The following is a 26959-nucleotide window of genomic DNA, read 5'->3' on the forward strand; positions in this document are numbered from 1 at the left end:
AATCTCTAATCAAAAAATGTACTTGGTTCTTTGTGTATCTCTTGATTGGAAGAAACAGCTAAATTTTATGTTGACTAGTAGTGAAAAATGGGCTGTATATTTTGGCTGTTTCATTCTGTGCTTCTAATATCTGCTTTAAAAAAGCAAGTTTTGTGTTTGTGTGTGTGCAAGAAAAGGATTAAAGGTGGGGAATGACCAGCTGAATGCACAGTCCTCTGCCCTTCCTGTCCATAGCACGGCTGCATGCTGTACAGGTTTAAGATGGATAAACTGGGAAGAAGTTTCAGTCAGAAGAGGCATACAGGCAGCAGCGTTTGCACAAACCGGTGAAGTCTGGCCACATCCGCAGGCTGGTCACTACTGGACACTGCCCTTGCCCCATGGTGTTGAGTCAACAACGACACATGAGCTCAGTGTCGCTGCTGTGTTCCTGGTTCTTCACTGCAGAGAACGGACGACCTGGCCTGAGAACTGAGCTGACTGCACATCGGTAGAGCTGGTACGCGCAAGAGGCAGAGTGAGGAGGGCTCCCATTGGGTCACTGAGTGCTGATACAGGGCAGACACAACCCTCTGCGCCGAGTGCCGGCTTCAGGTAGCCTCAAGTCCCTGTACCACATGGGGGGATGCTGAGAAGGAGAGACCCTCTGACTTTTCTTCCAAGTATGCCTTCATAGCAAAGGGTAGTACCCATCACCCAGACGATTTTCTTTTGAAAATGCCTGCTTTTAGAGTCATAAACAAAAAACACAGTATGAGAATGTCTTAGATGGGACTTTCTTCCCTGCAGCACTTCCAAATCCTGTGTGAGGTGTGATCAACAGTCTCATCTGGTGCCAAGCTCTGTACTGGGGATGGGATCATGCTATCGGGCCCTGGAGAAAATAAGTGCTGCTCTGTCCTCAGATTGCACAATCGGTACTCAGTCAGAGGAGCAAGGCCAGGCAGAGGTTCAGCATGACCTCCGCCTGACTCATATTTTTTCCTGCTGTTACCAATAAGGACTTTTTCCTCATGAGTCACTTTAAGATAGTTTATGCATGTTCAGGGAGAAACAAAGCACAACGCAAAGATTTTCCTGAGGAACAGTTTGCTGGTAAGATGGAGCAAATCACTGGATACAGTCAGGGTTTGTTCTGCCTGCAAGACAGCACAGTTGAGCTAATTAACTCCTAGGGCTTTTGAGTGAACATTTTTTACTGTAGTGTGTGGACCTCCCTTCATCTTTAACTCATTTTTTCTCTAAAACACATCAGTAAAATAACCAAGTGTTACTATTCCACTTTCTGGGTATGGATCTGAGGCTTACAGAAACAGCCACCCCTTCAAGACAGTTGTCAGTTTAGCTATTGTCCATCCTTACATAGCCACAGCATATACTTGCAAAATAGTGATTTTCCTGCTGCAGCTTTTCCCAGATAACATAAGCAGAAGCATACTTTTAGCATTGTAACCATGTCTTTCTCAAGGTCTGAAGTACGGGGCCTTCGGCCTCCCCCTATGACTTCGGGGCACTGACAAATTTGACTGGTGTGACTCCCTCATGGTTTCATGAGAGCTCTGTGGCAGGGGCAGGGAATTCAGGCCTCTGAAATCCCAGACTAGTGTTTTAACTCTGAAGGATGAATATTGAAGGTTTCTGGAAAGTTCAGTCCTCCGTAGGGAGTAGACTTTAAGGTGTCTATTATACATACTGATTTTCAGAAGCTGGAACAAGTTTTTGTCTTGATGACAGGAGTGATTTGTTCTGTCTATAATAGCACAGAAGTTACTTCTGGCTAAGTCAGAGTGTTCTTCTCTTCTGTTACCTTTTGGCCTTGTTGACCAACTTAAGCCAATTTTGACTGATCATCTACAGTCTCAAAAGTGATTAAGTGTCTATAGGCTTCATAAAGATCAGGAGTGGAGAAATAAAAAGAAACTTTAGCAATGCCCCAATGAGGAGAAGACTGTAGTTTGATCTTGACCTTTGCTGGACACCATCTGAAGTGTCACAGCAGGGGCAGTTTTAAAGACTGCGCTAATTGTGAGACAAGTTTCATGTGTGGGACACCGACAAGAGAGAATGCAATCACAGGGCAGAAATCGGAGGGAAATCAGGCCTCGTTTATTGTCTCTCTCAAGGAACTTCTCATTGCCTTCATCAGCAGCAAGTGGCAGTGCATTCCTGACCAGATCAATTTATTTCCCCTGTGAGATCCGCAGCTCCTCTATCTATTCCACTTGACTGCTGTGACTATAATCTAGCCTTTCTTAGACTAAAAGGCTGAAATCAGATTAAAATGATTGAGGTCTGGAAGGGGATCTAAGAAAAACTTACTGACAGCTGATATTGAGAGGTCAGATCAAATGATTTAATAGTTCTCAGGCCTTGAGTTTCTTACATCTATGGGACACATGCCGGTTTCTGGAGCACAGAGCAGCTTTTATTGGATTACCATGGAGGACAGATGCATAGCCTTGCTCCTTGCATGCAAACTAGTCCGTCTTGAAAAGCAATAACCATTCTGGGCATCTGAAATAGCAATTACCGATTGATAGACAAAATAAGACAAAGCAAAATGGAATGTTGCGGCAACTGACCTTGCTGGGTCAAACTCCTAACCTAAATCAGGAATCTTCTAAGTGACTAATTAATCAAAACAGCATTTGTCTAAAGAAATAAATCCATAAAAAGTATGATGGCAAAGCCTGCTCTTGGCTACAATATTCCAATTACTGATATTATAATATATGAGGGTCAAAATATTATGTGTCCCATCTCAAAAAATCTGCTCCCTCAACCTACAAAGTCACCCTTAATGGATTTTGACGTGGCTTTAGTTGGCACAACCCTTCTTTGTATAAATTGCATTGCTTTAGATCAATTTGAACATTACAAATGTAATTGCAGAAAATATAAACAAAAGAGGCAGGAGAACTGATCAGTTCCAGATGACTGGGCTAGGAGAATTGTGATGAGCTCTTTCCAGACTGCACTCCAATGCATTATTGGCACCATGTAGCTGGGGCTATAATTCCACTAAGCATCTTCTTTTCCATTCCTCTCCTTGTCTTTCCCTACCACCAAAGTGAAAGTGAGCATTTTTTTTCACAGATAACCCAAGATAATACCTAACTGAAAGGAATAAGGTAAAAAAAAAAAAAAGACTAAAAATCTGTCTATGAAATACACCAATGGTTACTAAAAATATAATTATATGTAATTAACCAGGCATATCAAGGTGGATAGTTTTCCAAAATGATTGATAAATCTGTCTATCTTCCCTGAAGAGTGTGTTGAGTTGTCTTTAGTAACCACAACTTTTTACAGCAACTGCAATGATATAAAGAGCATGTGCTGCTGCCTGGGATGCAGGGTATCATCTTAAACTTTCTGCAGTGCAAGACTAGATCTGGAAGATTTGAGAATGATTGTAAAGGCACAGGATGCATGATTAATTATCACTCTGAATGGTGTCTTCTGATATCTGCATTGTTGAAAATATAAGCTACTGTGTGCCTAAATTATAACTCTGAAAAAATTATATGAATCAGAACCCCCAATACTTTGCAAATTATATTATTATATATTATACATTATATTATATATATACACAAATATACAGACACATACATATACATATATATATACACACATATACTAATTTAATATAATATATAAAAATATAATGTATAATAGATAACATACAATATATATTATTTTTACCTGTTGGAAAGCAGGTCTGCAGAGAAGGACTTGGGAGCTCTGGTGGACAAGTTGACCATGAGCCAGCAATGTGCCCTTGTGGCCAAGATCAGTGGTATCCTGGGGTGCATTAGGAGGAGTGTTGCCAGCAGGTTGAGGGAGGTGTTCCTGCTGCTCTACTCAGCCCTGACGAGGCCACATTTGGAGTACCGTGTCTATTCTGGGCTCTCCAGTACAAGAGAGACATGGAACCACTGGAGAGAGTCCAGCGTAGGGCTCTGAAGATGATTAGAGGACTGGAACATCTCTCTTATGAGAAAAGGTTGCGAGAGCTGGGCCTGTTTAGCCTGGAGAAGACAGTGGGGATCTTATTAATGTCTACAAATATCTTAAGGGAGGATGTCAAGAGGATGGGGCCGGATTATTTTCAATGATGCCCAGTGACAGGACAAGAGGCAATGAGCACAAACTGAAATACAGGATGTTCCAGCTGAATATGAGGGGGAATTTCTTTACTGTAAGAGTAACAGAGTACTGAATGGGTAGCCCAGAGAGGCTGTGGAGTCTTCTTCTTTGGAGATAGTCAAAACCTGCCTGGATGTGATCCTGTGCAAAGTGCTTTAGGTGAACCTGCCTGAGCAGTGCGGGTGGGATGAGATGATCTCCAGAGGTCTCTTCCAACCTCAACCATTCTGTGATTCTATGATTCTGTGATATAGGATAAATCCTGAAATACACACATCTTCTGTATCAATTTCTTATTATCCCTTACTGACTTTTTTTGTTTTGTTTGTGTATGGGTTTCTGTGTATGTATATAGGGCCAATTTAATTCACTATTGCAACACAATTCTAACTTGCTGTTAGTTGCCTACCCAGAATACAAGCCTGCTACAGCCACCAGCCATAAGACTGAGCTGTTGATATGCAAAGTTTTATCCATGTTCTTCAATAGTCATAAAGCTGGGCATATACCTAAGTCTTTTAAACATTAGTCCTTTAATACATGGTCTGGAGGATCATACTTCAGTTATGGAAGCCCTGAATGATGAAGACAGTGACATTCGTCTTACAGCCAACTGTCGAAAGCAGCAGCTGTTTAAGGCATATGGCAATGCCATCCAGCTATTTAGACCAGTAAGTGTGAGACCCCAGATGCAATCTAATTCAGATGCTAGTCTGGAATTACCTGTATTTGAATTTTCCCAGGACACATTACTCTTGCAGAATGTTCAAAATGATTTCTAAGGATGAGAGATCATTTTTGTTAGTGCTAGCTGAAAATTTTCAATCAAATTGTTTTTTTTTTTCCCAGAAATTTTGGCTTGTTCATTGAAAAAAAGGTAAAAGGCCATGAAGAGGAATATTTCTATTTGCAAATTGTGCTTCACTGACTCAAGTCCTCTTCTTTTTATAGGTAGGCTTTTCCAACCAAATTGCATCTTCTGCAAAGTCTATGGTCTGGGCCTCTCATAGTGCCTCCCTGTGCTAAGAGGAGAGGTAAAAGATGCAGCCTAACTAGGTCTATTGGTGCATGCATGAGAAGGGGAGTTGAGGTACACATTCTCCTGAGGCATAACAGCAATGCTTCCAAACCAAAAAAAAAGAATATATTTTTTCAGTTGAAATTTTCTCCTATACTCATTTTCACCCAAAGCATTCTCAATAGAAGTTTGGGCAAATCAAAAATAAGCCAAGCAATGCTGCACTGAAGTAACCTATCCTGCTTTGTAAAGCTATAAATACCTTTCTCTTGGGGATCTGCCTTCCTGGTTTACATAGGAAGAGAAAGGGATTTTGGTTTTTCAAATATACATTTTCAAATATGCTCTGCCTAATAAGCATTCTTGTTTGCCTAGTTTATGTTATGCCAAAATTGAAATGAAATGAGGAGCAAAATGAGAATAGACAGTGAAACAGCTCAAATTCAGGAAAAATCATTTACAGATAATTGACTTGCTTTTGCTCTTAGTCAGTTTGTTTTTGAGGCACAGAATTAACTTTCAGGACCCAAATATAATTATCACCTGATGTGTGAACAGAAGCAAAATTCAACATACATGTATATAAGTGACAGCTGAGGTATACACTACTCTGGCTCCTGCTTGTTAGGTGTTCAAGCTGTAAGAGGGAATAAGTGCTCAGAAGGACAAACAGTAATTTTGAAATGCATTTTCCTCACAGTGACCGCGGGTGGACCAAGCAGAGCAGGTAGAAGAGGCGGGTTCCTTGGGGAAGGTGCAAAGGAGACTGCACCAGTGAAATTCCCCCTGGAGCCTATTTGTCTTTGTTGCTAGTAGTTATCGCCTATCTGCAAAAGGCAAGAACAGAGCAGCTTCTCCCCTGTTCTAAAAGCCCAAAGTAAAGACAAGTGAGCTTGATTGCACTGGAAACAAAGCAAGAAAAAGGGCTCTCGTCCAGCATGGCTGATAAAATGGCCAAGATCACCATTATTTCTATTCTTATCTTCTGCACAGCCACACAGCAGGGAAGGGGAAACGAAATTACAGGTGAGTGATGGAAACCCTGTCAGAGAACCCCGGCTTTTATGTAGGATTACACAGTTTGGATGCAAGATATCTCTTTATTGGAAATAAAACAACCATGGCAACCTCTCTCTGGAGAGCTGGCAATGTCTCAACAACCATTTAAGAATCCTCTATTGAAAATTAAACAAATAAGCAAACAAAAATCTAATCAAGCCAAAACACGCTTGCCCCCATCTCCTAGTCCTCAGGCAAAAGCCTTGGCATTTTCTTTTGCCAGAAATGAATGAGTAGAATTGCTGCTTTATGTTCAGTAATGCCTGGATTTTTATGGAAACGCCTTTTCAACTTTAAACTTTTTTAACTTTTTGAGGAAATTATGTATTAATATACCTGGGAAATTTCAGGAGATGCATAAATTGAGGTTGTGGATGCCATGTTGTTTAACTCTTGTCTATGGTATGGGTTTTAATTGGGAAAATCTAGCCACATTGCTAAGTTGTAGCTGCTAATTTAAATCATAACTTTTTCTTAGTTTCTAGTTTAATTTATTTAGATGGGAAAAAATGTGATTTCTGGTTGTTCTTTGTTCCATCTTTTTTAATTAAGTGGTTTTGCAAGTCTCAATTAAAATACAAGACAGCCTTGCCAATTTTTCTTGGTTATTGTGTCAAATTCACATTAAAAAAAGATGTAGCTACAAAATGAGCAGCAGCAGAACCTCCATTCTGCTAGCATTTAAGGTCAATGGTGTTACTTCAAACATAGTTAGTAAAGCATAGAAAACATGTCCCTAATCTATATTTTTTTCACTTTTGGAGCCTTTGCATTTTGAAGCTGAGCTTGAGCTTTCCTCTATGAGTCTGTTACTTTTGAGGTTACAAAAGTAAACTGCTTTAGGCTACCTTTGAGGTTATGTCAATGTGAGAGAGGGCCTTGTTTTTAGCTCTTGCTGTGCTCAGATGAGAAAGGATTTTGCAGATTCAAACTAACAGTGGCATTTCTGGCACTTGTGCAGCTCTTGTGAGGTTTCCAGAACTGCATCTAAGCCTGTGGCATAAATACTTCCAAGCTCTTATTATTGCTGATTTTTTGACTATGCTTTCAGATACCAGGCCTAATGTGGTCTGGCCTTGAATTTTGAGTGCTTTAGGAGATTTCCTTTCAGCCTCTCCTGTGAAAATTTGTTTCTATTAATAAGTTGTTTGCTTTAATTGGGTTTGCTGTTGCTTAGCATAATAAAATTTGCTAGTGGTTCCTGAGACAGAAACATAAAGTTCAGAGATGACAGGCCTAATGTAACACTACTAACGCCTACTTTGCTATTGACTTCAGCTGTGTGTTGATGGAAAAACAGCCAGTGCAGTTTAAATCTGTTTGATAGTGCCATAATCCCAAAGCTGGAGGTAATAAAGACTGAAAGCCAGTTTGCTGAAGAGCCTAAACTGATCTAACTAATGTTGCTCAGGAGAAAACTGTTGTCAGTAAATAATTGAATTCTGTGAGTGTGAAATCTCCCTTCAGGAGTGATGAATGGCGGTAAGGGTGGTGGTGGTGTGGTGCCTTATTCTGTCACCCTTCGTCTTACCTCTTCTAAAGAGAGATCTTTGTACCACTGTAGTGATATATCAAATCTGCTCTTTTGCCTTTGGCAGTTTCATTCTATACCTAGTGTCATTGTTTAAGTATGAAATATGATTTCATATCTCTCTGACAGCTGTAGTTTCTATTTATAAACTGTGTCTAATTCTATACCATTTTACTATCTGTATTCATACCTGTATTTGCACTGCATATTGCTGTAAAGCCTCAGCCAGTTCAGTTGACTGTGGAATTTTTACCTTTTCAGTGTGATGTCCTTGCTGCAGCCTCAGCTCCGCATTGAGACACGTCTTTGACATTCTTCTTACTTGGTTGCTCTCTCTGAATTCCTGCATTGCTTTAGCTGTGCTTTGATATGAACTCTGGTGAAATGGAGGAGTAATACTGACAGGAGTCAGGTTACACAGTTCTCTCTTATAGCCCCCACCCCATCCTAATATGATTTTATACTTTAACTCCTTAACTTTTTCTTTCTTATTTCCATAGAACAAAAGTTGTCTTGCTTTTCCCACCTTCTTTGATTGCCAGCAGGTGTTTGTGTACATTCTTCAGACAAAGGCTCGATCCAAAATGATTTAGATACTTTTTTCATACCAGTTTGGGTATTTATCCATTCAGGTCCAAAACTGTGGCCCATCCTCTCAGCCCTTTCCCTTCCAGCCACAGCTTTAGCCCTGGAAACACCTGCCTTCCACCATTTGCTTCCAAAGAGTAAGACATAAAGATCAGGAAGGATCTTGATATCTTTTGTGTATGCTTTCAGGCCTGTCCTAGTCTGGATAGGGTGAAGCATTATTTTATCTATCTCACATATATAATCCTGATCAGGGTCCAGAAACAATTTTTTTTGTTTGTTTGTTTTTCCGTGTCTACATGTCTAAAAACATTTGCTACGGTAGATATTCTCAGAGCACTCCTAACAAGTATCAAGGGAATGCTTTACAAGATGCAATGATGGCTACCTGTTTCTTCTGAGGCACTGCTTTGCATTTTAGGTAAAATGGTAATCAGTCAAATGCACTGGATAAAAACAGCCTTTGGCCTCTTATTTATGATCTGGAACCTAGAGTTATTCTCTTGCCCCTTTCCCAGCGTGGTACCTGGGAAAGGGTACCATACCAGGCATGGGAAGGCCAGGCTACTTTCTCTGGCTCACTTACGTCCCACAGCTGGGTACAGGTTTTTGTTATCCCTTTAACCCTCCATCCTAGCCATCAGGTTTCTCTCCTGTGTCAGGCAAGGTACAGATATGAGCTCCTTGGCTTGAGAAAAGCCATGTCCCCTCTTCCTGCTGCTCACAACCATTTCTCTTGACTCTGTTCTCAAGGAAAAAGCACAACTCTGCTGCTTTTTAATAAAGTAAAAGCCTTTAAGCTGCTGTCTTTGGAGCTAGCCTCAGGGACCAGACAGAGAGATGCCCTTCCTGAGGTTGGGGAAGAGGAAAAAGCAAGTGATGAGATTTCAGGATATGCACTTATTCCTGATGTTCTCCTACTGACCTATTCTCAGCAGCAGCAGCATGTGGTTCTCTGGACCCTGCTGGGAGGTCTCTAGCTCTCCCCCTGTTCTCCACTGTGCTCCTGGAAAGGTGCAGCAAGCACCAGTCGCTCCCTAAGGGCTGGGGAACTGGGAGCTAAGGGAAAACGATGGCTGGAAGGGCTGGGACCCCACCAACCAGGGTCATCCTGCAGCACCTCAGTGAGGGAGCAGGCCAAGCTGGAGATGATGGGCAGGCTTGACCAAGTGACATCACCAGGCAAGTTCATGTTGACCAAGCCGGGCTGAAGCCAAGCCGGGAAGTTGATCTGCAGGTCAGGGCCCGAAGTGGCACCAGTGGTCACAAGGCACCTCTGTGGGGCTGGGACAAGGTGGGGTGGTGTGGTCACCCAAGAGGGAAGTTTGGGGGGGGGGGACTATGGTGGACAGGGGCAGAGCCATGGTGAGGCTGGAGCTTGCACCGCTGCGGCATCATGGAGCAGCAGCTGATGGTCACAGACAGGCTGAGGCTGGGTGGGAGGAGGCCTGGGGTGGGGGGACAGGGACAACAAGGGCTGCTGGGGCCCCCAGGCCTGACAGCCCCTTGGCATCTAATGCTGCCTTTTGCCCCAGGGCAGAGGGGCTCAGCACCACTGCCCGCTGCCAGAGTGAGCTGCACCATGGGCTACTGGCACTGTGGCCCCAGGGCAAGGGACACTTCACTGACACCTCACTCCATGTGGGGCCCCGTGACCTCAGGACTGTTTAGTGGTGCCCGTGGGAACAGAGCCAGGGTCCGGCTGGAAGCACAGAAGGGCAGGATGTGTGGAGCCCTGTGGCTGCAGGAGCCTGTGCTCAGGGTCTGGTGCAAGTGGGAGGCATTAGCACCCCTTTACCTAGGGAACTGGGGGACGCTAATGGATAATGGGGAAAAGCTGAAGCCCACAAGTGCTTCCCATGCTGTGTCCACTGCTTTCTGCTCCAAATCTGTTTTCCATCATGGCCTTTTGAACTTCTAAAGCAAGGCATGTCTTTCAGGCTGTTTTTATTCAAACAGTTGCTAAGATTAAGGCTGGAGGAAGACCTTTTAGGTCACTCAGTCGAGCTGGCCTCAGGACACTCTTGTGGCCTGTGGTGTTTTTCCTTGTACTGCGAAATGGATTTTCCTGTTCAAAGCTCTTTATATCAGTCCTGTTCATACTCTGCCTGAGTCTTTTACTTAACTGGAAATGAAAGCACTTGATTCCCAAGCACCTGGTTTTAAAAAATTTTTTGTACATATTTCACCTTCTCTGATTCCCTAAGCTTTAAATATTTTAATTGTGTATTTGCTGGTTACACTATGTTGACCGGCTGTAGTTCCTAAGAGCTCTAAAAAATAACAATCCTGCTTTAGCTGAATCCCTGCATCCGCTTCACATTTATCTTTATTAAGGTTCCTTTTGCTTCATATAAAGGACAGTGCAGACATATTAATTCTATTCCATCTCTTTCCCAAATGGGACCCAGGGCGACTCAGCCCTTCTGGCTTGTATACCGCGTCCGGAGATAAAGTGTTACCAGTGACATGGTTGTAGGTTGCTCACTGCTCATTCTTTTGCTCCACCTTTGCTGTGTTTATTTGTTTAACTGTTCCTGGTCAAGTACTTTCAGTTTTGTTACATGCTTTATTTAAAACTAGTTTGCTCTATGTTAAATCTACCCTCATCATTGCTAGTTTCAGTCTTAGAAACTGAGTCTTATTCTCAGACCTGCATAAAATCACGTAGTTAATGAGCTTATCAGTGATTTCATTGAAACTGAAGTCAATTAACCATAGCAGCTCTCAGAGGACCTGGTCTAACACTACCTATTACAAATGTAGACAGGCAACACAGAAGCTCCAGGAATACCGTTTTTCTCAGACACATGGAACTACTCCCCAGTGATGTCTGATTACCCAGTTTTAGCCTACAGCAATGTCTAAAGGATGTCTTCCTCCAAACATCTACTGTGACTCCTCTGCCTGTAAGTCACTTATTCTTCGTTCCATTTATAGTCAGTGGAGAAAGACAGGCACTTTGATGGCCTGAGCCTGGGGTGGACGTCTGAAATACTTGACCTAGAAATGCCTGTTCTTCTCCACTCTTTACAGAGACAGTTTAGGCTGCTGAACTTAGATACAGATGACTATGTAGATAGCTGAAGTAGTGCATATAAACCCCACTTCTATTGTCCCTAACTAAAAATATAGTATGCTTATTTTTTTTCCCAGTTTTTGTGTTTCCTATGTTTCTAAATACCCTTCCTCAGATAACTGCAGAAGCTCTTAGTCCATGAGGACGCATCTGAAGTTTGGAGCATGTCTATTAATTTCCTTTACACATATTTGAATTAAATTGCACTTTTTATGCTTTATACCTGAAGGCTCTGAGAGCTATTTAAAATTTCTGCCTCTCTTCATCCTTTTATGACTGAAATTATGCATATGATGAGCAGTTGCTACTTTTTTTTTTCTACTGTCCATTTTCTGAAGTGACATTCGTCCTAACATCAGCCTTCCTGGAAATCATTCATTTGTATTGGTTCTATTACTGCTGTCTCATAATAGTTTTTCTAACTGGACACTGCAGGAACCTTAAACTGTGGGATGAAGAGGTAGTGCTGACCACTTTCTTTTCTGCCTTTTTTTCCCCCAGAAAAAGGCCTCTCTTTGCTAGGCTACCATCTGTGCAACTATAGCCTGACAAGAAATGTGTTTAAAATGGTTGCCTATCAAAAGTCCTATGAGAAAAACACTTCCTGTGGAGGATGGATTCCATGGATGTTTTGTCCTCAGACATACTATAAAACTCAGTATCACACTGTTGAAGTTCCTGAGACTATGAATCTTACAGATTGCTGTGAAGGATATGAACAAGTAGGACTCTACTGCTCTTTGGGTAAGTTTTAGTCAGATTAATTGAAATAAGTGCTTCTGCTGGAAGATGACTGGAAGATGATTCACTTAAACAGAGACTGACATACAATTCAGTTATGAGCAGTAGGTGAAATCATTGAGTCTACAAAAAAACTACAGTAAACTTGATCCAAAATGTTAAGGTGTAGACATGAAAGACTAATGCTCCTGATTCACAGGTCTCTGCCCATTTGTCATCCTTTCTCACAAATTTACCAGAGAATTAAAGTTCTAGGTGAGCATGAAGAAGGAATTTACTTGTTTCCCATATGGGGGCTCGTTGTCCTATTTCAGTCCAATATGTGCGGCCAGGTGGAATAACTCGCATAGCCTTGCCTGGTGCTGTGCCTGGTCTGGGTGGGGTTGCATTTACAGTAAGAGCTTAATTTGGAACAGGGTCAGTTTCTGGACTGCTCACCTAGCTTGGGTGTTGAGTTCAAACAACTCATGGCCTCGGGGCAAATTTGTACCGTACAAAACTATCATCAAAACTGTATCAGGGCCCATTTTCTCAGGGCTTCTTTAGTTACCTACAGCAGTATTTACGCGAAGGGCTAGAAACTGGTAAACCCTTTAGCAGGTCTGATCTAACTTCTGAGCTTTTGACAAGACTGCTTACTCAGGAAAAGGTAATAAGTTTTGACTCAAGATGGAACTTTTTTCTCTTTCCTCCATCAGAGCTATTTGTTGCCAACAATTGATTCCTAATTTTTAGCACATTTCCTGAGTCACAGGTTAAAGTGATTCCTTGAGGAAAATGGCTGAAATCTTCCAAGGGCTCTCCAAAGGGCTTGTATGACAAAATGCCTCTGGCTATTGGTTTGCTGGGGAAGGTGCACTGGTATAAGTCAACATTTTTCCGGTAGAAGTAAAATGGTGTGAAAGGTTTGCCTGAGCCCCTTTTGGCAAAAGAGAAATTTATTTTGCTTTAAGTCCTTCAAGAATATCTCTAATCAAGTAAAAATCATGCTTGAAAAAGATTTTTCAGGTAGCATTTTGTGCTGGATTATCTGCATTTGTTTCAGAAGATGATTCAAGTTATACTCATGCAACCTTATTTTATCGACAAAACCATATGCTTTTAAGCTGAACTGGCATCCTGGGTTAGCTGGGTAAGCACTGGATAGTTCCAACATCCAGAAAAATTCTGTAAGGCATAATTTTGTCTCATACTTTCGGTATGACATTGAGTTTTCTTCATTTCCCCCTTTCAAGTTCTGATCCTAGGAATTTACATAGCATCAACAATATAACTAAAGATCAAAAAGGAAAGGTCCTGTTGTGGCCCTGGCCCTGCCTTTAGGTCATATGACTTGAGTGACTCAGTTCTATGGGAATGTCCCCAAAGCTGCTCCTGCATCAGATCACATAACGCGACACGAGCGGGTATGAACCATATGTCTTGTCATATGATCTGTCAAAAAGAATGTGTTCATCCTACTCTGAAGTTGCTTTGGGGCATTAAAAAACGAACCTCCAAGCGTCTTTTCCAAGTTTTTTTCTCAGTAAGTGCTAATAGAATGTTATTTTAGGAGAAAAAGCTTTTTAACAGGAATACTGACACACAGAAGTGGTCATTGTGTTTTATTTGTTTTTAAAATGATTTTGTAGACAAAAAAAAGCATAATTAGCCACACATCATCCCTCATTTACTGTTTCCTGCTATTGTTTTGTCTCTGTGGCTATTGCCAAACATCAACCATGGCAAAATTTGACCTGCAGGTTACAGTATTTCCAGGCAGTCTTGTCAGACTGGCAAAAGACCGACGATTGATAATACATATTTTTCAAGCAGCAGTTTCAGCTTTGTGAAAATCCCCAGGGGATCTAATTCATGTTCAATAGTCACTTCAGTAATATCTTTTTAACATACATACATGTGTGCATATTTGTACTATAAATAAATTAATCAAATGGCAAGGCTGAGAAGCAGCTGAGGAAAAATGCTTTTTTAATTCTGTAGCACGGGAGAATATCAGCAGCAGCCAAATATTGAAGAGTGACTAGCAAGTTATGGTTCTCTATTTAAATGAGAAACTCTATACTTGGTTACATATAAATTTTTTTTGATAGTATAATTATATACATTTTAGAAGCATCTCTAGCAAATACGGAAGCTTGAGAGGTGTCTATGAGTTTATTTCATCCAATATTAAAAGTCTCCTGCAAAGCTTAGCTATGAAATTTCAGATTCAATTTGTCACTTTGTTCATATGTGTTCTGGGTGGGTTTGTCCATGAAATACTGTGATCATCCTGACTCTTTTCCTGTCAAACTTAATTTGAGAATAATTTAAACCATCAAAGAATTCATATGGTTTCTAGGTGATTTCTCTGTTTAGATTATTCCGGTATCTTTGCTTTTCAGGGCATTAGTCATAAATTCTGTGAATGGTAATGCACTGTCTAGACACAGTCTTAAATAAATGATGAAAAGAGGAAACTGGAACTGCTGAAATTACTGCACCATGTGCTGTTGAACTACTGTTATTTTCTTCTTGATGTTATCCATGCTGGTGTTCTCTCCATTGTACTAGGAATTGAAAGGTCAGCATGACCTTTCACAATAACCTGTTTCTGGCCACTTCCCCACCTTCTCTTCTTGGAAGGAATCATTTACCCCTGCATGAGATATGACAGGCCCTCCTTTTCTTATTTCTTTACTGTTGGGGCAAAAATACTTATATCATTTGTCATCATTAATCAAGTTAGTCTAATATTTCCTACTAGTTGCCTGCTGATCCATTAGGATAGTTTTATACACACACAGACACACAGAGAAAGTACTTTAACTTATTTAAAATTAAGATTGGAAAGTCATATATCTAAAAGTTAAGAAATACTAGGGTTAATTCTCAAGTTAGAATTAAATAAATACAATTTTTATTCACTCTCTTTGTGCCTAAACATGCATTTTTTTAATTACCTGTTCTTCTGCTGCCTTGCCCCGAGGACCATGTTCCCGTGTCATGCTCAGAGATGATGGAAACCCTTCTAATGAACTTACCAGCAATGCATCACTCTGGCCTCTGCGTTTACTCTGTGGTTGAGTGCTCTGCTAAACTTCTTTCTGAATAGAGAATTATTTATCACCTCTTGAGGTAAATCCTGGGGTGATTCACAAACAGTAATTTATCTTCATGAAGCCTGTGTGAAGGGAGGGAGGTTCTCCATCTTACAGCTTAAAAACTGAGCTGTAGAGAGATTCAGATCAAATAATTTTGTCGGGTGTCTTTGAGACATCTAGAGTATGATCTTTCTTAAGGGCATTTAGTGCTGCCTTTAACCTGTGTACGTGTTTGGAGTATACAGCCCAATGTCTTCAACGGTGACCATGAGGAATCCCACATTTGCTAAGGAGATCTCAGGGCTGCAGGTCAGGTCTCCAGAGCCTGCAAAACCCATGTATCTGAAAGGTTGTTATGAGTTTGTTGTGACTTTCTCAGCATCTTGCAGGAATTATTTCAGGCAGAGACAGGGTCCAATTCTCCAGGTTAGTTTTCCATTGCCTGAATCAGTAGCATGGTTACTTCTCTTTTTGGTTCATTTGCCACCCATCTTCCATATTACTGCGTAAGATGAAATGAGAGAGCTACAGGCAAGAGGCTCCTTCCTTATTTACTTATCTACCATCTATCCCTGTTTAATCCACAGCCAGGGAACAAAAGAGTGTGTGATGAGGGCTGGTGCTGGCTGGTATGAGTATACAAAAAGGTTGATACAGGAAGATTTAGACAACTTTAGTCCTGGAATTCCTTAATTTGAGAGCACTCAATTGGCAAAGTTAAGACCACTCTTATGTTTTGTGTGTGAAACTTTCCAAGGTTTTCAGGAAACCAACTGTAAAGTAAAAAAAAAAAAACATTTCTTTTGGGTGCCCAAGTAGCTCCTCAGCAGAGCTGGGACCTTGCAAATCCTGTGTGCAGACCTTTGCATATTGGGTCTAACTGGAGTGGCTGGGAATAGCAGCATGGCTCTCTCTGCTGCCAAGGCTATGACCAGAGAGCAATGGGATGCAGGCATTGCCGGAGGTGCTAAGTATTTGTTGATGGGGCAGGAGGAGTAAGGCTCAGGACCTGTTCTGGCTTTTGGAAGCAAGATGCTTTATCTGTCCCAAACCTAACTTGTTCTCCTCTTCCTGCAGTGATGTGTCCCTCTACTGGTGTTGCCCCTGCTAGTTCCCAGCCCCTCATCCCCAGGTCACTTCAGTCCCAGTTTCCCAGCGCAGCCTGCCTCCTACCTTCTCTTTCAGCTCTCTGATCCTTCTCTCCCTGGCTCTGGTATCCTCTTCCCTCCCTTGCTGGCTCACCGTGCCAGCCCCTCTCTGCAGACCCTCCAGGCAGTCTCTCTTCCCCTATCACTCCTTCGTTGTCCTCTGGTTCCTGTATGCCCTGCCAGTGTTTGTCCTCTCCTTCAGCTCCCAGCCAGAGCTGCCCTGCTCTCTCTTTCTGCTGACACTGTGCTGATTGCATGTCCTGCACATCTCATCTGGCTGTCCCCAGTGCTGTCATGCATCCTCTCCTCTGGGGTGTCTATTTCCTCCTCCTTCCCAGATTCTCTCCTTCTCCCCATTGACTTGGAGCTCTGTTTCACCCACAGCCTATGTCTCTGCATCTCATGGCCCTCTCCTAGGCAGCTCTTGCTCTGGGGCCATGTTCACTGGGTATAGCGGATACCTTCCTCCTCCATGGCCCTGGATTGGGCAGCATCTCCATGAGATGGGAAGGTACAAAATGCTTGATGGAGTCAGGCGAGCCTCACCTAGAAGTGTGAGTCTGGCAGATCCCCATGGCGAGCTCAGGAGCCTGGACTCACTGTGGGTCTGGTGCTTCCCGCTCCCCCAGAAGCCACAGAAACATGATGATGGTTGTTGGAGGGTATATCACAGCTTGTTCCCTGTGGCATCTGCTTATGGACCTGCTGTCTAGGAATTTATCTAATCTTTTGAGTCTACTGATGCTGTCTGCCTTCACACCCTCCTGTGGCAATAAATTGCAGAGATTCACTCCCCTTTGGGTGAGGAAGGACATGATTTTACCCATTTGAGACCAATTCTCTGCTATTGTGGGCTCTAGTGAATGCCATTCCACTTTTACCTTATCCTCTACCTTCATGATTCTGCAAACCTTGATCACATCCCACTCAGCCTTCTCCATGCCACAGTGACAGGTCCCAGCCTTTTTGGCCTTTCCTTGCAAATTATCTATCATCTGCTCTGTTTCTGTCATCAGCTCAGTTAGCCACTCCATGTCTTTCCAGACTGTGTTAAGCCCGGGGGAGCTGCAGTGTTCAGAGCTGGGTGTGAGCTGCGAGTGGGCCATGGGCCCCTGCCGGCTTCTGCTCCCATTGAAGGAGTGGACATCTGCCTGGTAGAACATGGCCATGTTGCCATGCTGCCAGTGGGGCAAACGCTTCGGAGGACATAGTTGCTACACTTCATGAAGTTTCTTCTGAGCATGCACAGACTGTTTTTGTGTTTCAGTGGCCATGTAGCTCAGTTGTCCAATAGTTGCATCCTTGTTGAACGTCAGCCCTTGGCTCCTGAATGTGTTCTGGTGAATGATACAACTTTTCACAGGAAAGGGCACTAAGTATTTTGTCAGGCACTGAACCAGCACGTCCTGATGGTGCCCTCCATCCTGATTAAGCCCTGGGTGGACCCTAAGGATGGAGAATTTCCATCAGAGCAGTTAAAATTTAGCAATGCTCAAAGACCCTCAGAACAGGATCCTGTAATGAAAACTACCAGACTGCCTTTGTAACTGGCTTTGCCAGGAGCTTTTTCTATAGTATCATAGGTTTGCTTCCACCTTCTGATGCCTAAGACAAATGTAAGATTTTCACCCTTAGCTATGCTGCACCTTTTGGGTGAAAACTGGCTGCTCTGGGTGAAAGGAGAGAAAAGAAGAGAAGTTACTGTTGAACAAATTGTATCCCCCAGCATCTATCTCCTAGGAGATCCCCCAGTTTTGCGGTCACACCACACGCTGTGGCTCCTGTATGGATAGCTTGTAACTGAGCTTTTGGTTGCTAGGCAGTAGATGCTGCATTTCTACTTCTCAAAGTTTATGCAAATAATGAAGGAGAAAAATCTATGCTTTATCTGACTGATGGAGGTGTTTGCCAGCTTGCTCCCCGATGCTTACAGTGTTACTTGGCAGATGGCTTAGCTCTGGGTGACTGTCCCCAAGATGATCAAAATGGAGAACCTGAACTGAATTTCAAATTGCATCTGGTATGATGAGGCAGAAATGTGATGTAAATCCTTCCCTGTTTCCACTGATGTAAAAACGATGACCTTTAGGTTTTAGACAAATGGGTAGTGTGGCACGCGGCCAGGATTCAGTAATGTTTTCTGAGATTGCCTGTGACTTATTAAATTCTTTATGTCACAGTTCAACATGCTAGAAAAAAAGACCTGTGTGCAAAAAAGTGCTTTGAACCCCAAACCTGCTTGAACTGAATCTTGGAGCTGGAGGGGTTTGGCTGAGTCCAGCTTACTGCAATTCATTTAATTTGAAGAGTTGGGAATATTGGTGCTGCAATAACACAGAGAAATCCCCTGCTGCTAGTCTCCTTACAAGGTCCCAGTGAGAGAAGTTCCCTGGCTTGGAGAGCTTGCCACAGGCGGTAGGCGGAGGGTTCATTTCTCAGCCTTTTCCCCAGCATCAGATGGAAACAAACTGGTTAAGCGATTTGCCCAGGGACATGAAGCTGGTCTGTTACAGAGCAGGGAACTGGCCTTGCAGTCTGGGCACAGTGCCCTGCTCACACAGCCTGTCACCCTGGCAAGCCTCCCACCTCCAAACCTGCCTCCCTCTGTGAGAGGTTAACATGGAGCAACTGCATGAGCCTGGGAACCTGCAGAAGAATCATTCAGGGTGACTGAGGCTATATCAGAAATTATTGGAGCTTTAGACTTGAAATCAGGAAGAGGTTTTCTAGCAGTAGAATCTATTTTGGAGAATGATCTGCACTGCCAGCCCCTAAGACACTTCCCACAATGCCTGAACCAAAAGTGGAGGTCGCTGGTCCATGCTGGCAAGCAAAATATATGTGGGGACTTGCTGGACTCAGAAGTAACTTGAGTTGAATTGTACAGGGTTGGGTTTTTTTGTTTTGTTTTGTTTTACCCTGTCACTACAGACCTGGGTGTATGACTCAGAATGAACATTAGGTAGCAGAGCAAATCCTGCAAGTTGTAAGGGAGCCAACTTTTCATCAGAGCTGGGGGACGCTCCTTATTTCCTGTCAAAAGCTCTTGCATGTCTACTGCTAACTCTACTTGAATGATGCTCACAGCCCTGTTGAAGGGTGTGATCATTGACTGTACACCCAAAATAAACACATGGAGCATACCAAATATAATAGAAAATACAGAAAATAGTGTGGGAAAGGCACAGACCCATGTATTCTGGGCACAAATCTTTAAAACTGCATGCACAAATAAAATGCCTGCTGCTGAGGGGTCTTATCTCAGTGCCTTCACTGGTCTCCAGCCTCTGGATTCTGGCAGGTTTTCCAGCAGACATGTGGATCCTCATCACTAAATTAAGTTTGCTTTTCTTTATTACTTTTCACAGAACCTTAACAATTAGACTATGGACCCCTAGGAATATACAAACATAGTCTCAAACCCACTGATTTCAGTGGACTATCTCTTTATGTAAATATGACTGCACACCCATTTGCAGAAATGGCTGCAAATTCTGTGTGCTAAATTTTGCATGCCTAATTTTGAGCTTGTTCCCTAGGTTGTAGATTGAACTAGGGATTTACAATACTAAAAATGAGATCTGTTACAGAGTTTGCTAAAATGCCAAGGCTCTCTGCAGTAGGCTCTAGTCTACTGTGGATTAACGGGGGGGGGAGGGAACCTGGAATGTGCATGTGCCAGCACATTACATGATTTAAACTAAATTTTGACTAATCAAGATCGTTTGCCTGTTTGAGAAGGTTACCTTGCTGAGGCGAGAAGTCATAGATTCAATACTCTCTTCCATTTCTCAGAAATGCTAGTTTTACTTTTACTCAGAACCTTGGGATAACAGAAATTGAAAACCCATGGAAACTGGCATTTCATGATAGATTTGTAATTTGCTCCAGTTTTTTATAGACCTTTCATTTGCAATTGATTTTATTATGAGAAATGTGTTTCTCTGTTAGAACCTGTTTCTATAGCAAGAATCATCTTCATTTTTCTCCTAGCGACTTAAGTACCCAGTAAATATATTGAGAGTTTATAAGACCAAAATGCTGTAGGCACAAAATGAACGGAAAAGAGAAGAGAAATTTTTATGCCAGTTGGAAAGAATAGAGCTGAGTGTTACTTGGAGCTATATTTGAGAGCGTGGGTGAAGGTGATGTTTGTAGAACTTAAATATATATTTTTTTCTTTTCCTCTGGAGAAGAGTAGGTGTTGACATTGAGCCAGGACCACTGTTTGCATTTGGCTTGGGAAGTAGAAACCACCTGCCTTAGCTACCCTTTCTGCAGGGTTGTCTGCCATGGGCTAGCAACTTCACGGGATGCACAGCTGATACTGAGTGGATGCTGTCAGGTTAAAGACTATGAGCTAAATTCTGGTCTCCTGTCCTTCCGTGTAACCCATTTAACTGTAACTGAGAACAGCATTTATCTCACTTCTCCTGTAACATCTTTGATTATTATAACTAAAGGTTAACTTTTTTGAAACAAAATGTTAAAGAAAATCTCCTGAATTCTAGCTTGCTTGTTTGCTTTGATCGTTATATTTTATTTGGATTAGTCATTGCTGACATCAGGTACATTTCCTGAGTTTCTGAATTCTGCAGTGCTTCAATTTATCCATATTTAGAAACTATATATATATATATATATACAACATATAATTTTATGGAAAATTATAATTCAAAATTTCTGTAGCAGAACTGTCATGAACAAGAGAAAATTCTGATTACATTTACACGCATGAAAGGAAATAATGGTTGCTGTTTTATCCCCTTGAAAACCTCAGAACAGACACACTTTTAGATTGAGGAGGAGGTGTTTGTTATGAATTCAACACCACAGTTTTATGGAAACAATGTTCTATATTTTTGCTCTCAGAAATGTTTTTGTTACTTAGCACTCAATAGATCCAGTGTGTTTTCCTCAAGACCTGGTGTTTGTCCAACGGAGAATATGGAAACATCTGATTATCCTTGCACATTTGATACTGAATGTCCGGGACTTAAAAAATGCTGCAACACATCCAAAGGAGCAGCCTGTGTGGATCCAATGCCAGAGGGTATGCTATTGATGAATTCAAAACTGCTTCTAATACAAAAATACGCTTTATTTTTGCTTCTGAGGATGGGAGTGGGCAGAACAACTGTTGCCATAACTCTTCATAAAACAAATATAGAAATCTGTTTTGGATCAGTTCCAGGATATTCTATTTCAGTAACTGAACCTGCGAGTGCTGAATAGCAGGTGCTACAGGTCCAGCGGACCTTGGTCCAGTTCTTCTAGCTAGTGGTGCTGTCTGCAGAATATGGTAAATGTAGCAGTAGCTCGTGGTTTTATATGGGCCCTTCAAAATTTCAAATGTAAACTTGGCTTTAGTTTCTTAGGGCCTTCCTATAGCTCTGAACTGAGATATCAGATCAGATCTCCAATGATTTGGCTCTTTAATTTTTTCATTCCAGAAAGAATATTCTGGTACAATGTGACAGTGCTTGTTAAAATGGATTTTAGTGAATTAATCAGAGTGGATCCCCACCTTTTGAATCATTCACGCCTGTTACACTCCATGGTATGTATAAACAAAAATGTTCTTGTGTGTTGCTCATTGCATCAGCATTTCTGTTACTCAGTAACCACTAATGGCTTCAGTTTGGAAAGGATCTCATAGTCCTTGGTGCTGGACGTAATCTTGCTATCTTGCTGCTCCCCCTTTGTTCTGCAATATAATTGGCTTTGGCCCGAAGAGCTGAATGTCTACTTCATCCTCAAGAACCTCAAGTAATGCTGATTTAACAGCTTCTGTAGTCATTTTTTCAGGTCTCTGCCAAGGGGAATTTAAAGTTTTCACACTCTGAAACGTAATTTTTCTCCTACTTAAGTGGTACCTGCTTCAGCTCAGTACAGTTCTATGTCTGTGACAGTCAGACTGGGTTGATGTTTCAAGACCTGCAAAGTGTGGTATTTTCCAATAAGGAGTTCTGAGTTGAACTTTTCAAGAGACAAATCTGATCTATGAAATTGGGAGCTACATGCAGGGAGGCTTGTGCAAGGCTAGAGGTTTCCCAGTCAAAATCTAGGAACATGGCATGGGAATGTCTCTGGATCAAAGGTATTTCATTTTCATTCTTACTACAGCAAGCAGCTCTCTGTGAGACAACAGAGTATTTCTTTCCTACAGGACCAAGGCTCTGCCTTGTGCATGGATTAGCAGTGACCATGGTAACTGTGTGTGTATAGTCACATTACAGCCACACAATATGTATCTCAGTATCCCAGCTACAACAGATAAGAAGCTGAGGCAAGCGTCTCTAAAGGATAATCTGTCTACAGGAAGAACCAGGCTACAGACTAGAGCAGTGTTCAGACAGGATAGCTTTTTCTGTCCATAGAGTGATATTTAGGAACTGGATTGATGAACTAGGACAAAGACACCAAACAGTAAACTTGAAGCATTTTCCTGGTACATGTCACCATTTCATGGAGAAAACCAGACTTGGATGTGGTGCCTGAAAGGTACCCACAAGGGAAGTTCTCTATTACCCTCCACTTTAATTTCTGCTCCTCCCCAGTTTCCAGCTGGGAGTGAGCAATTAGCAAAGGATCCCCCCTCTCCCACCACAGTCTAGCACTGATGGGCAGGAGAACAGAAATGATATCAGTAACACAGGGATTTTGTACGAATTTGGTTCTTCCTCTTGCCTAAATTCTTCCTTGCCATGTACTATAAAACCCAGAAACCCTGGTCCTGTCCTACAGAGATAAGGAGTAGAGGACAATGAGCTGCCAAAGCTTACTTATTTTGGTTTCAAGGAAGCTGTGGCAAAAAGTCAAATACTCAAAAGAAAACACCAAAAGGAGGCTTTTCAAGGAACCTTCTCTCAAAAGAATGTCTTCCAGGCCCTGTCTGCTCCAACAACTCCTCTTCCAATGCTCAGCTGGTCTCAGTGTCCCCCCTCTGATTTGTAACTTCTAGTTATGAGGACTCAGTCAGTCCTACTGTCTCTCTCCATAGCTCTTAGGCTCTTAGTCCCCCAGTCTCCTTGCTCTGTTGCTTTCCCCTTTCCCCTCCCAACTTTTTTTTTTTTTTTTTAGTATTTCTTTTGCCAGCACCAGGATTTTTCTCCCTCCCTTTAGCTCCCATTCTATTCTCAGGCCACTCCTTTCCTTCCTTTTTGGCCTATTTCTTATTCCTCGTGTCCCCATCAGCGCACTTTCTCCATTATATTCTGTGTACACTATTTATAACAGCAAGGGGAAAGGCAGTGCTCTGTGTTCGCAGCCTGTTGCTTGTTCTCCAGACAACACAGCTGAGGATTGAAATTGTAAGGAAAGTCCTAAGGAGTCACTGGAAAAGCTGAGCTACTCTGTCTGGTTCAGAGCTCTAGGAGGCTGAAGCACGCTTGGAGAGGATGGACAGAAATCTAATTTTTCAGTGCATTTGAACTTGGATAAGCATGGTCACATTTTCCTAGGAAGAGGAAAACCCACAATCCTAACACAAGTCAGTCTACGCATATGCCAAATGGCAAGATGTTCTAAGCAGGCAGGTGATGATAGAGTTTCTTCCACATAATGTCTCTGGAATTCTCTTTATTGACTTTTCATAGCTTCTAATTCTTAGGAATTAATGAATTATTTCATCTGAAGCCTTCAACAACCAGAAGGAAAAAAAATCAGCCAGAGGCTGACTCCTCCCCTAGAAAGCTTTATTTCTCCTGGCCAAACTATGGCAAAGTTAAAGGACTCTTTTCACTTGCTTAAAGTAGGAAGCGTTGGACAGCTTTATTATAGTTGTGCAAACAGCTTGTCTGAAGTATATTCTGTCCATTGAAGTTTTGCTATTTAAACATTACATGCCAAAGAGAACATTTCCATATCTTTCTGGGTTACATGCTCCTGTCAAAGCATTTGAGCTCTGACATTGTGGCTCCACGCATTCTCTAGTTTGTCATTACTGTACCATAACTCTTTTGTGAAACGGAATAATAAGAAGAGCTCTCCTTACATAAATGCAGACCTAGTTTGCTAAGATTTCTGAATCGGTGCTTTGAGCACTCAGTTTATGATGGTTATCATTGCATAGATTATGCCTCATTGGCATACAATTGTACTGATAAAGAAATGAGATACTGAAGTGTTTATTCACCTGTTTTCCAGATTACTGGAGCGTTACAGCCCTTGAACGCCTCTGTGTATCATATCCAGAGTAACCATGCAAATATATATGCTGGGACAGTGGCCTCTCAGGTTCTCACTGGATTGCATCAACCAGTTCCGTTAGTGGATGTTTCTTCTTCCTTGAAGAACATTGTGAAACGTGTATATGAAGTGCTTGACACAGATGTACAAGGTTGTTATTTATTATAGTACTGTCTTTGAAGGAAGCCTTTTTATTCCTCTTCACTTAGGATTTTATCTGTATGACTATACATTGGCTTTCAAAAATTTGGTGTGTCAAATCTTGTAAACTTTGCAAATATGGCCCTAAATTATGCATTATAAGATGAAAAGATGAGTGTAGTTAGTAATTATTTTGGAGTGAATAATTTGGAGGGGAATACTCCTGCTTCCTGAATTAAATTTATTGTCTCCTAATATTGAGACAAAATGAAGCCTAACTTCACATTGAAAATCAAAGGGATTGCAGGTTTGTGGCACAATCACTGGTTATTTTAAGCACAAGAGGCTCTTAACAAAGGTGTTTGCGATATTCTTGGGAAGCAGATATACTCTATTTGTGTAGACTTGTGTTATTTCTAGAAGCTTGCATGAAACAATGAGTATTTATAGTCTGTTAATTACTATAGTGTATTTAAATTTTAGGTAAATATTTAAATATATTAATTTAAATAGATTTAATCTTTTTTTTTTTTTTTTTTTTTTTTTTTTTTTTTTTTTTTTTTTTTTTTTTTTTTTTCAATGTTTCCTCTCCTGAAATGCATCAGCAGGACTGTTTGTTATCACTTCTTACTCTATGTTTATTTTTCAAAACTCAGTCCAACTTTCAGTGAAATCACAGAGTAGATCTGCCTTGCCTCTCATTTGGCTTGGGTTTGAACGACACGCTGGAACTGTAAGAGAGGGCTGCCACTATTGCCGTTTTATTCCAAAGAGTTTGAGCAAAAAGAAAAAAAAAAAAAAGACAGTTATAACTGAATCAGGGCTTGTTTCAAGGAAGGGCAGCTTTCTGATTTCACTGCACTTGTATGAAACTGAAGTTGTTTCAGAAAAGTTACTGTAGATTTTCACTGAATTTATCATATCCAGATTCTGATCTACATGTGCTGCAAATCAATGTCAATGTTGCAGTCAAGATCTGTGTAAGATGTGTTCTTCCTCTTAGATGTCAATGAATGTTCCTATGCTGAGTTCAATGCTTGTCCTAAGAGAGACACCTGTGTAAATCTGGACGGTTATTACACCTGCAGCCCTGAGCAGGAACACGCTGATGTCAACCCTCAGCAGATGAATACAAGAAAGGAAGGTAAGAAATGTAAGCCTCATCTTGAAAATACTGAGATTGCTTCTGTGGGATTTTGGTCTAGTGCAGGAGCTGCCAGGGAGGCAAGGATTTCTGGAATACAGGGCAGCCCGCATCCTCTTGGAAAAAGGTGCCATAGGAGCTAGCTGTTAGCTGTTTCTGATTGAAATATGGCATTTATCTCACAGTCCCAGACTGTCTCCCACATCTCTCCCTCAGCTGTCCTTACAAACCTGCCAAAATCTCTCTAGCTCCAGACCTTGACTTCCTCTCCGAGTAAATTACTCATAGTCAATATACCTCCCCAGCACCCTGGGGAAACGTGATTAATGACATGTACATAAAGTCTCCTTCCCGTTTTGACTGCATGACTACAGCCTGGACTCAGTCACTGTATAATAGCACCTTGAGCTGCTGAGTTGTTGCTGAGTTCTCTTTTGGAGGCTGTTGGAGTTTAGCAGTGGGTGAAATTACTCTTTGCAAAGTCCAGCAAAGTATGTAGGCATGTCCTTACAGTCTATAGACATCAATGGGCCTGCTAACAGGCTTGAAGATTATGAGATAAATGTTTGCAGATTCAGTACTTTAGTTCAAAAACAATTTTACAGTTCCTTAGTCTCAAATATTAAGATAATATATTATCACTATATTTATGTGATAATACATCTATTTTCATTTGTATTTGTATTACTTCTATTGTCGCTTTGCAGCTACTGAAAATGTCAATAGTATTACTTTGTATTTGCTTTATTAGAAAAGCTTTACTGTTTCTCCCTTAGGCATAGTAACAGCTATTCCAACTGCAATGCTGGATCCCATTAACACTAGCAATAGCTCTCAGTCTACAAGTAATTCAACTCTCTTGTCCATGACTAACCAATCTACTGAGGCTGGATGCTGTAAGTAACCTTGGATTTGAATGAATATTGTCTTGCTTTTAATCCAGCACCTCTTTGATCCCTTTTTCCTGAGGCTGGTTGAGAGTTTACCAAAGCTGACGGTAGTTTGGGAGTGAATCTCCAGCTGTGGAAACGGAAAGAAAGAGGGTCCCCCAGGGGGAGATTGGAATCAGGAGCTGTAGTGCT

The 26959-nt window shown here is 41.7% G+C and overlaps 1 protein-coding gene across 1 annotated transcript in view; it reads left to right on the forward strand.

The window, feature by feature from the left end:
• Positions 1-6120: 6120 nt before the first annotated feature.
• UMODL1 (uromodulin like 1) overlaps positions 6121-26959 on the forward strand; it is a 56904-nt gene continuing 36065 nt past the window's right edge. The window contains exons 1-7 of the mRNA XM_085304585.1: positions 6121-6196; positions 11929-12171; positions 21294-21455; positions 21856-21962; positions 24551-24743; positions 25737-25877; positions 26654-26773. Coding sequence (XP_085160711.1) covers positions 6121-6196; positions 11929-12171; positions 21294-21455; positions 21856-21962; positions 24551-24743; positions 25737-25877; positions 26654-26773 — 1042 coding nt within the window. The remainder of the gene's footprint in view (positions 6197-11928; positions 12172-21293; positions 21456-21855; positions 21963-24550; positions 24744-25736; positions 25878-26653; positions 26774-26959) is intronic.

The sequence above is a fragment of the Rhea americana genome, unplaced genomic scaffold, assembly GCF_003343005.1.
Source record: "Rhea americana isolate MKP2758 unplaced genomic scaffold, rheAme1 scaffold_101, whole genome shotgun sequence".
NCBI lineage: Eukaryota > Metazoa > Chordata > Aves > Rheiformes > Rheidae > Rhea > Rhea americana.